This window comes from Lycium barbarum, chromosome 1 (genome assembly GCF_019175385.1).
Source record: "Lycium barbarum isolate Lr01 chromosome 1, ASM1917538v2, whole genome shotgun sequence".
Taxonomy (NCBI): Eukaryota; Viridiplantae; Streptophyta; class Magnoliopsida; order Solanales; family Solanaceae; genus Lycium; species Lycium barbarum.
The window spans coordinates 166,555,282-166,566,619 of NC_083337.1; the positions used below are offsets into that span (position 1 = coordinate 166,555,282).

At 34.7% G+C, this 11,338-nt stretch overlaps 2 protein-coding genes across 2 annotated transcripts; both read left to right on the forward strand.

The window, feature by feature from the left end:
• The first annotated feature begins 461 nt into the window (after window positions 1-461).
• On the forward strand, window positions 462-4,517 carry LOC132605638 (protein TRM32-like). The gene is made up of 5 exons (XM_060318814.1): window positions 462-737; window positions 1,497-1,696; window positions 1,949-2,037; window positions 2,135-3,467; window positions 3,790-4,517. The coding sequence occupies exons 2-5, from the start codon at window positions 1,528-1,530 to the stop codon at window positions 4,368-4,370; spliced, it is 2,172 nt and encodes a 723-aa protein (XP_060174797.1). The 5' UTR covers window positions 462-737; window positions 1,497-1,527; the 3' UTR covers window positions 4,371-4,517.
• Window positions 4,518-9,534: 5,017 nt separating this feature from the next.
• On the forward strand, window positions 9,535-11,108 carry LOC132617712 (uncharacterized). The gene is made up of 2 exons (XM_060332788.1): window positions 9,535-10,092; window positions 10,188-11,108. Exons 1-2 carry the CDS (start codon window positions 9,535-9,537, stop codon window positions 11,106-11,108), a joined length of 1,479 nt encoding a protein of 492 aa, XP_060188771.1.
• Window positions 11,109-11,338: the final 230 nt, after the last annotated feature.

The following is an 11,338-nucleotide window of genomic DNA, read 5'->3' on the forward strand; positions in this document are numbered from 1 at the left end:
ACGTAATTTTTATACCCTCTTGTTATAATTTAACCTGTTATAACATGTTACATGTCTTGTTTTTCAAATTACTAATTTCATACTCTTTCTATCCCTATTTATGTGGTACTTTTTGCTTTTAGAGAGTCAATTTGACTCAATTTTGAAGCAAAATCAGGACTAAATAAAATATTTTAATATGAAAATTTAAATATTTAAAAATTATAAAAAAAAAGTATTAGTACTATAAGTTACTACAATTCTTCAATCAAAGTTTATATGGTTTCAATCTTTGATAAACGAAAAGCATCATATATAAATTAAGACATAAAAAGTAGTCCATTATTATTATACTATAGTTAGCTATAGTTAATCTTTTTAGGTGAACTGCAATATAAAAATTCATACTATACGCTAATCGCTATCAGTGTACAGAAATAAAAGTTTGACGGGTAAAAAAGGCGCCTAAATTGGAGGCTACTTTGGAGTCTGCTTTCATTTGGTCCTATGTTGAAAGTGGTTGATAAAACTTAGACCTTTCCCCCTGTTCTCCTCTTGCTTTTTCCTTTTATCTCCTTTTACGTTATAGCCTAAGGCAGTTTCATAATAGTAGTGATTTCTGTTACTTACTTTTATGCCAAACACAACAAATTTCTCTTAATTTATCTCTCCTACTTAACTTTAATCCCAAAAGCCTCCAAATATCAGCAGCTTTTGGGGACTTAGCTAGCTTTCAACCACTGCTTCTCAGCTCAAAGGTGACGAAATTTCTCGCTTTCTGGTGTTTACTTCCGTTTTATGTTTTGTTGGTGGTTGTCTTTGTTAGACTTCTTTGGTAGTTCCATCAATTAATTGTCAGTTTACTTGTCTTCTTAGTTCTTCTTTTCATTCAAGATCATGGGGTTTATTTAATTTGTCAGTATGGAAATTTGGTATTATTAGTATTTACGTATATATAGAAAAGATGAAGTTTCCCTTCTGCCCTTCTATTATTAGTGACAGATTTTCAGTTTGATCTCTGTTTTTAACATTTGAATTGGTATTGGCAAACATTTGTTTCTGTACTTAATGAATATTTTATTGCAAGAAAAAACATTTTTGATTCGATGATATTTATTTCTTGATTCCTTTTTATGTTTTCATCTATCCGAGCCTTGTTTGACATCAGCAGCGGAGACATGATTTTCACCAGATGTTGCAACATCTACTGTACATATATGATTAAAAAAAATAACCTTATATATACAATTGATTCGAATGAATCCTTCAGCCCCACTAGCTCTGCCCCTGTTTGATATTGTAAAGGAAATAAGAAACTTTTACAAGAACAGAGTAGCTCCATGAATTTTATACGCAGTTCCCAGAACTTACTGTACATAGCTGCTAAATATGTTGAAATAGTTCATTGGATTTATTGAATTTCAACCTGTTAATTTTCTGAGTCCTGAGTTCAGTTATGGTATAGTCAAGAGATTTTATATGGGGTTTTTGATTATTGGATGGTCTATTCTTATCAGGCCAGAGAACGAGATTCACAAAATTTATACTATGGGAAAGATCAAGTGGAGTAGGCACGTCAATCATGAAGATGAGGATATGAATATACATCCAGGTTGTATGTGGGGGTTAGTACATGCACTTGGCTACCATAGTTGGCACTCTCGTGTAAAGAAGAAATCTCTCTCCAGTATAAGTGATGGAAGCAGACATATCAGAAGTAAGTTACCTCCGCATTTTAGTTATATACAGCGACAATATGAAGAATTTTTACGCTATCAGTGTAATTAACTTGTTATGACAGATTACCTACTTTATTTTCCGTTATTAGATCATGTATGTTATGAAAAGCTGGTATTCATGTTATTGCTGCTAACGTGACTCGAAGGTGTAAAAACACTGAACTCACTATCTGGAATATGTGGTTTTGTTTAATTCAGTGTTAACAAATTCTTGTATTCACCTTCAATAGGCAATAATACTTTCAAAGAACATTTGGTTGGACAAGATACTAGTGAACTAGAAACGCTTCTGGATGATAACGAAAGTCATGAGTTCTTGGTAAGTATTATTGATTGCTTTATCATCAATCTTTTGTAGATTTATCAATGTCCAAATGTTTCAATTTTGATGAAGACTAATGTTATCATATCAATAGGCTGACAAGGGCACCAGAAAATCAAAAGGGTCCAACAAAAGGTCTCTAAAAGCTAAAATAAAAGCTTTAATTGCTGAGGAAGTGCATAAGGAAAAGAAGAGGCCTAAGCAGAAGAAATCAGGCTCTATTAACCAACCTACAGAACACTATCTAAATGAAAAACGCAGTAACAGAAAACATCCTATTATTTTGGTTCCCGTGAATGTGGAGAATGGAGGCACTGGATCTCCAGATAAGGAACGGATGAATGCCATCAACGCATATGATACTTCCACTGATAAGAATGCTTTAAAATCTCAACTTAAAGATCATGCAGAGTTACTACTAGAAATTTTGAGGGAATCAGAAGCAGGATATCAGAATTTTTCCCGCGGTCAGCTGGCTTCAAACAAGAAAGCAAGACTAACTAAGTCAGGATCATACCCCGTGTCTCATTTGTCTCGAAGAACAAACTTCAAACCAAGTAAGCTTGAGGACAAGAAGAATGAAGTTTGGTCTTCCGCAAAAGGAGAAAGACTGGCGGGTGTTACTCGAACGAGATCTTTGTCCAATTATGCAAAGACTATCTTCACAAGTTTAGGCTTCCTGGATGATAATAAAGGAAATAATGAAGAGCTCGTCGATGCAGAAGAAGGAATTAAGCAGGACTCTACTTGTGAATTGTTTGAAAATCTGAATGGAGAATATGAAAGTAAGTCCAATGGCAATTGTGAAATTGATGGATGTGACATTAGCAAAAATACAATGATGCATAGGAGGAGTTCCTCTCTGAATGAGTCCATGGATAGATATACTAAATTATTTGAATATAGTTTTAGAAAGGAAGTGAACTTGAATCCCTCCAAGAGTTTGAAATTGACTAGCGAATACGAGGTACCACCATCGGTGACATTCAGAAAGATCCGTTCTCTATCTTACTCCGAGGCTTGTTCATTTCTACCAAACGGGGTGGCTGGTGATGCCCATTTTTCAGAATGGCTAATTAAGACCATAGAGGAGAGAAACTCACACATGAGAGCTGAAGTTGAGAGAGAAGGGAAGTCGATATGCGCCCCTAAAGAGACCGGATGCATAAATGAAAAAGTAGACAAAAGTGAGGTTGTTAAGACAGTAGAAACTGTAACAAGCTTAATACCAAAGACAGAAAAGGAAGACAACGCAGAGGTCAAAGACCATTCAGAGACCATCGACGAGGCAATAGTGTTCAAAGGAAACTCTTATGAAGAACAAGAGATAAAATGCAATGAATCAATCCCAAGTGATGTGGTTCAAAGTTCTGAAATATGCTTTGAAGAGGACATTTCCAACTGTGCAGAGTTCCAAATTTCAAAAGGTATGTTTGTTTTTCTCACTAATCCTGGCTTTACAAAAATAGCTGGTTGGATTTACTATTTACTTTTCCTAGCCAGTATAATAAGTTATACACCGATTATACACGGTTATACATATGTTATACGTGGCTTATACATATATTATACATCTATCGGCTATATTTCGTTGAAGCGCTTAGGTGGGTGGCTATTTGGGTTAATTCTTTCAATTTTTTGAATATTTCTAGTTCTTATATATACAAAGGCATTCTCTTTAATGACATCCTTAATTCATTAGGTTATTCTAGGTAAGTTGTAGTAGTTAATTTGTTTCTTTTGGCTCAGGTTTTGCTGTTAAACAGAATGTTGATGTCGCTAATCTTGCAAAACCAGATCAACATAGCAAATCTTACAGAAAGGAAAACGCGGACTTGTTTTACGTGAGGGATATTCTTAAGCATTCCGGTTTCTCAAGCAATTACTTCAAGACATCATGGTACTCACAAGCCCAAGTGTTAAACCCTTCAGTAGTTCAAGAACTTGAGTCCTTGTGGCATCCGCATCAAGAACAAGAATGTTGTCTCGAAGGCTTCGATTTCTGCTGTCATCATCAGCTACTATTTGATTTGGTCAACGAGGTATTAGTCCAAATGTATGACAGATCATTCACATACTACCCTAAGGCGTTATCCTGTTGTTGTCGCGTTCGTTCAATGCTGGAAAATCGAATGATTGAAGAGGTATCCAACAATGTTGGTACCTTGTTGAGGTTGAAACCTGAGCAAGAATCGATCGATGCCATTGTGGATCAAGATTTGAAAAGGGATGATGGTTGGATGAATCTTCAGTTAGAAAGTGAATGGTTGGCACTTGAATTAGAGGACATGATTTTTAGTGATCTTTTGGAAGAACTAAGAGGTTTTTGACTCTGCAGAGTTGCTTGATTTTGGTTTGTTCTTTCTTTGGATTAATTTATGTACATGAGTTTTGGTTTGCTCAACGTATATATTTACACACATGTTCAGTTGAGTAGTATAAAGTGTTTCACCTAATGGGTGTTGGGTTCGAAATAACGGGGCATCATGCGCTGATAATTGTAAACTTTGATCGACAATAAATTAGATACAAAAGAGACTATACTAAAATATGCATAATAATTTTAATATGGTTAGGTCAATTTGCCTGCATATGAGAAAATTATTAAAAAATATACCCCTGTACTATTAAAAAAGGGTCAGCTATACCCCTCGTTATACTTTGGGTCTAAATATACTTTTAGCACAAATATATCCCTCCACTATTAAAGTTAATTAAGGTGGATCCCAACCCCACATGACATTAATAATTTAATGAAGTAAATAACATGTGGCATGTCATCTCACTGACCAAATCCAATTTTACCCCACCTCCTCCTTCCACATCATCTTTCACCATTAGCACCTTCCCCTCCATCACTGCCACACCATTTTCACAAACTCGAAAGGGCGAAGAAATTAAAAATTTTCAAATGATTTTTCCTCTTAATGCAAATCCTTGACAAGAGACAAAGCAGCCCTTTCATTAATTCCTTATCCACCTGTGATAAACTTGAGACTATCCTTGAATTCCTCAATCCAAACTGGGAACAACATAACAATCCACCACAATATAGGCAGCACTACTCCCCATTCAATTTATCAATATCTGCATTTTATAATTAATTAAAAACAAACAGGGAAACAAACCCAGTTTCTACCATTTCAGCCACACAAAGCTAAGGCTAAGTTTGGAAATTCCTCTTACCCGTCCTATTTGGGTGTGGCTTAAACTTTTTAGAGTAAATACAAGTCAATTGTATATATACCTTGTAGATTTGAAAACCAAATATTTACAACCCCTTGTATTATAAATTTTACAGCACAAAAAAAATAATTAGGAAAAGTAAACATTTTAATTTCTTCCACCTTTGGAGTTTGTGAAAATGGTGGAATGGTGAAAGATGATTTTGGAAAGAGGGGGGTGGGGGTAAAATTGGGTTTAGTTAGTTAGGTGGCACGGCACATGATATTTACTTCATTAAATTATTAATGTCATGTGGGATTGGAATCCACCTTAGTTAACTTTAACGGCGGAGGGGTATATTTGTGCCCAAAGTATAACTGTAGGGGTATATTTGGACCCAAAGTATAACGAGGGGTATATTTAGCACTTTTCCGATTAAAAAACATAAAAACTATTGAGAGAAAATCTCTCCTTGAACAAGACTCTTTAAATGATTATATTGTGGATGTTATTGTGTTTTGTTGTATAAGAGAGATTCTTCAATTTATAAAGGTCTAAAAACATAGAAAAAGGTTATCTAAATATGGAATATTAAAAAAAATCTTTTGGGAAAAGTAAAACCAAATATGGTAAACTTTTTGTCTTTACTTCAAGAAAAGGTAAAATTCATATATGGTAAGAAAATCAGGGCAATACCCTAACAAATCTTCCTTTTTGGCCTGAATTTTCTTGACAAAACATGATCCCTCTTCGTCACATAATCTTCATCACCGTTACTTGCCATGGTTATATAAAACTATTATGGGTTAAGAATGGTTTAAAAACTATTTTGTTTTTATTTTTAAAGATGTAACAGCAGGAATGTTGAAAATATGGTTGAAACTTCGTCTCCACGTGAAGCACTTCAATTTTTTTTTAACAAAATTCTTCATTATCGCCAAATTGGTTGCTCTCGATTTGAACCTGTCTTCAACCTCGTTAAACCATTGGCTCGGATACCACTTGATGGGATCGAAATAACAGGACATCATGCGGAAGCTAATAATTGCAAACCTTGATCGATGATAAATCAGATACAAAAAAGACTATACTAAAATATGCATAATAATTTTAATATGCTTTGGTCAATTGCCCTACATATAAGAAAACTATTAAAAAACATAAAAACTATTGAGAGAAAATCTCATCTAAACAAGACTTTTTGTTGTATGAGAGAGATTCTTCAATTTATAGAGGTCAAAAATATTTTCCTCCAAAAAAGATGTTCTCTAAATATGGAATATTAAAAAATTTCTTTTGGAAAAAATAAAACCAAATATGATAAACTCTTTATACTTACTTCAAAAAAAGGTAAAATCCAAATATAATAAAATAATCCGGGCAAAACCGTAACAATGGAGACTAGCTATATAGTCTAAGCGGTCTTGGCCAATCTGTTGTTAGATTCTTCAAGTTTCATACGAGCAAAAATGGCATATCTTGATTTTTTTTGGGTACATTGGTAAAGCAAATAAGTTACTTAAAATCTTTCATAAGCTACATGGCTTGAATCCGCCAGTAGAAAAAACTTCATAATTCCTTGAATGCAGCTTCTCAAATTATCAAATCTTTTACATGTTTGTGACTCTCATTTGCCGAACAGTCAGCACAATTGTTCGCCTCCTTCCAAATATGTACAATAATAGCTTCGTTGTTTCCGGCAAATACTTTACGGGTAATGCAGTGAGAAGGATTGTGTCAAAACTAAGGTCAGTGCTCTCTCTTGAGACAGTTCCCCTCATTCTGCAAATCCCTTTTTGGCATTCATAAAGAATCATTGGGCTTTATCAAAGGCTAAACCTGTCATAGATATTCCTTCACAGCCCTGAGGCCTAATATGGATAACTCAGTGGGCAATTTGCACGATTGCCCTTCGTTGGGTGTGGTCTTTAAATTTTGGCCCTCAAATTGCTGGTCTTTAATTTTTGTCCTTTGCTTAAAATCTTCGAGGTTCTGAGTTCGAACTCGACTTAGTCATAAAAATTATAAAAAGAATTCCAAGGCAGGGCTTTGCAAAAAGTTTGCCTTATGCGGTAGGCTTTTCCTTAAGGCAAAATTAAAAGTCTACCTAAGAAGGCAAACTTTGCTTTGTATGGCAAACTTTTAGTTATGCTTAAGGCAAAATCTGCCGGAGAAGTTATCCTTGAGGTAAAGTCTCCCGTAAGCCAGACTTTTTGCAAAATCTTGTCTTGCGATTTTTTTTTTTTTTATTGAGCTGTGGTTAGAACGTCGAACCTCTGGATATTTTTGGCCATCTTTTTAAACGAAAGACAAAAATTAAAGACCACTCCAAAAGAAGGACAATCCGCGCAAAAAAATGTAACTTAGTTATAGCAATTTTCTTGAGATAGGGCTAAAATTACAGGACCTATTAGTAGAGCCCATGAAAATTATGGGCTTAGCTTACTTTCCAGTATAGTACACACATATACGGTAGACTTGGGGCAGCATTGGGTTATCTTAAAGGAATTATGGCACCAGCTAAATAAGTTGATATTAGAACTCGAATATTGTCGCGAGAGTTTGAGTGCTGAGGGAATGGTTGTCTCTTATATAATCTGGGGCAATACTAACTCTCGGAGTTATTCTTGCCAGTTAGGCTTAAGACCAATTTCTAAACATGACATAAAGATTGTTGTTCCACGTTAATTGAAAGATTGAACTAGTTCTATAACCTGTTTGGCCAAGCTTATTTTTTCCCCAAAAGCACTTATTTTTTCAATAAGTGCTTATTTGAAAAAAAGTGAGGTGTTTGGTCAAGCTTTTGGGAGAAAATAATTATTTCTGGGAAGTAGTAGAAGCAGTTTTTCAGAAGCTAAAAAAAACAGTTTTTGCCCAAAAGCACTTTTTTGAAAAGTACTTTTGAGAAAAATACAAATAGAAACACTTTTTAAAAGTTTGGTCAAACACTAATGACTGCTCAAAAGTGTTTTTTTAATTAATTGGCCAAATGCAAACTGTTTTTTGCCAAATGTGCTTTTTTGAAAAGTACTTGTTAAAATAAGCTCATTTTAGAAGCTTGGCCAAACAAGCTACTAGTCTCTACATGTAGGTTTGGGTAATTTTCACCTCGTAAGCTAGTTTTAAAACTTAATTTAGGTCCAAGGCTTGCAGTCATACTCATTGTGTTCGGCTCATGTGTTATATGTGGACACAATATCTGTGTGTCGTTTATGTTTATGTATTCGCTAAATCTAATTAAATCACTATGTACTAGAGCTAGAAAGAAGGTCTAAAAAATGAAGTTCATCAGTGCTGAACAATCATACAGGCCAAATTAAATAGAAGGAATAGTTCTTAGCGATCATGATGGTTTTTCTGTGGCATCTAGTCCTACCACTAGATTATAGCTTTAATATATAATATGTTGTATGCACTTTCTTTTCCCCTAAAAATACGTGATACCCCTTTACCAAAACAAAGCTTTACAGAAAAGATATTATCAGTTTGTATAATTTTGACTTTGGTATAAGTTGCAAAGCTTTTTGGTTAACACGTCAAGCAATTCATGAGAAAAAAAAAATGTTTGTTTCATTTTCAGTGCTCAAAAAAGATTTAATAATACCGAAAGACAGATCGATAATACGCATGAAATAAACATATTTTATTTGCAAATTATATAGTATATGCAAATTATATTATATATGTTCTGAATTGCAAGCCATTCCTCTAACTCAAAGCTAATTTCATATTCGTGGTCAACGTGTCGATAGGCTTCATTGTTGTGATTACCTATGTCAAGGAGCAAATCAGTAGGAGCAGAGTGTTGGAGAAGTTTCCACCATTTTATCCGGTCAAGAACACAAGAGAGTTTGAAATGGAAGTGTTTGATTCAAAGTTTTGGAAGTGTTGGTATTCTAGATGCTCCTATTAGCATTGGGCTAAGATAGAAGAAATGGGTTGAAAATTACATTTGGGCTTCAGCTGATTGTGTCAAATGAAAGGCCCAGAATGATAATTGGCCCATTATGATAAGTGACAAAATCAGTTGTGTATAGGCAATAATTGTAAATAAAGATAGTGACAGTTTAGCAAATAGAAAATAGCCACATGATATAGTTTGTTACATTTGATTCCATTTTGCTTGTATATAATGAGGTAGAATGTAGAGCACTATTGATCAGTTTTTACATCAATACAACAGAAATTTCCTAATTCATTTTCTATTTTGTCATGGTATCAGAGCGCTGAGGCTCATTAAGATCCTATCTTTATTTTTATTTTTTCTGCTCTATTTTCAGTTTCAAATCATCTTATTTACAATAGTCATCTTTCTTTGTTTAATTTTTCATGTCTACTACTGCTTCACAGCTCTCTGATGGAACGGCAGAAACCACGAATGTTGGTGATGCTTCTCTATCTGCTGGTGTCACTACAAGTAATGTAGTTGATGCTAGTCATCCATTCTACCTACACCCTTATGATTATCCAGGTATGAGCCTTGTCTCTACCGTGTTTGATGGAAGAGGTTATGGTGGATGGAAGCGAGAAGTGATTATTGCACTCTCGGCTAAAAATAAACTTGGGTTTACTGATGGATCTATAGCAGTACCCACCTCAGATCCAGTGTTAATGAAGGCATGGATCCTGTGCAATGACATGGTACTTTCTTGGCTGCTCAATTCTCTTTCCAAGGAGATAGCAGAGAGTGTATTGTACTCAGTCAGTGCCAAGGATTTATGGAAAGACCTGGAAGAAAGATTTGGTCAGGCAAATGGTGAAAAACTTTTTCAATTGCAAAAAGAATTAAATGCTACAACCCAAGGAAATACAAGTGTTTCTACTTATTTCACAAAAATGAAGAGTTTATGGGACGAGTTAGATGCATTGAATACCTTCTCAGCTTGTGTTTGTGGTGCCAAAGAAAAAGGGCACAAAGCACATCAAGATGAAAGGGTTTCGCAATTCCTAATGGGTTTAAATGATGTTTTTATTGGTGTAAGAAGCAACATTCTGTTAAGCTCACCTTACCATCTATTGGACAAGCTTACTCACTAGTGGTGCAGGATGAAAAGCAAAGAGAAGTACATGTTACTCCTGTTTATCCTGGTGAATCTTCATTCACAGCTACTAATCAACATAATGGTAGGAGATTTAATGACAATAGAGGACAGAAATCCACTTTTGAATCTAAAAGAAACACTCTAATTTGTGGTTATTGCAAGAAACCTGGACATAACATTGACAAATGTTACAAATTGCATGGATTTCCCTCAGATTTTAAATTTACAAAGCCTAGGAAGTTTCAGGCATCAGCTCAACCAAACAATGCATATGGAGGGATTGAGGAAGGAGGAATGAACACAACACAGTCTCTAAGTCAGGAGAATGTAACACAACTCCTGCAATTACTTCAGCAATACAAACCAGATCAGCAGTCTGAGAATATAACTGAAGCCTTTGCCAACTTGAGTTTTGCTGGTATAAAAAAAATTCTTAACACTTATGGTTGTTTTATAAATATTGACAGTTTTTCTTGGATATTATATAGTGGAGCTACGCAACACATAACCTACAACAAATCCATTTTGTCTAATCTAAAATTGCTTCCTAAACCTGTTATGGTTAAGCTGTCTAATTCTTATAGAGTCAAAGTAACTCACTCTGTAACAATTACTATTCTGCCTAAGTTGGTTCTGGATAATGTCTTATATGTCCCTTCATTCAAATTCAATCTACTATCTGTGCAAAAGTTGTGCAAACAGCTTCAGTCTTATATTCTTTTTACACCTAACTCTTGTCTTATGTTAAACGGCCCTTCTCTGAGAAACTTTGAGGAGATTGGTAGGGTGCAAGGAGGACTTTACATACTCAATTCAAGCCAGTCAAGCCACAATTTGCTAGGATCAGTCTACCAAGTCTAACATCAGCAAAGAAAGTTTCCAATTCCAGTCCTATTTTAAATTCATGTATTTCAATTCCAGTCAAGAAATCAAAAAGTAGTGCTAGTTTCAATTCCAGTCTTAGTTGTTTTGATGAAAATCTAAAAGCCCAAATATGGCATTATAGATTGCCATATGCCTTTGAGTAATATGAAGAAAGTTTCTTTTCACTCTATATCTTCTTGTGCTGTTCCTCCTATTCCTTGTGCAAT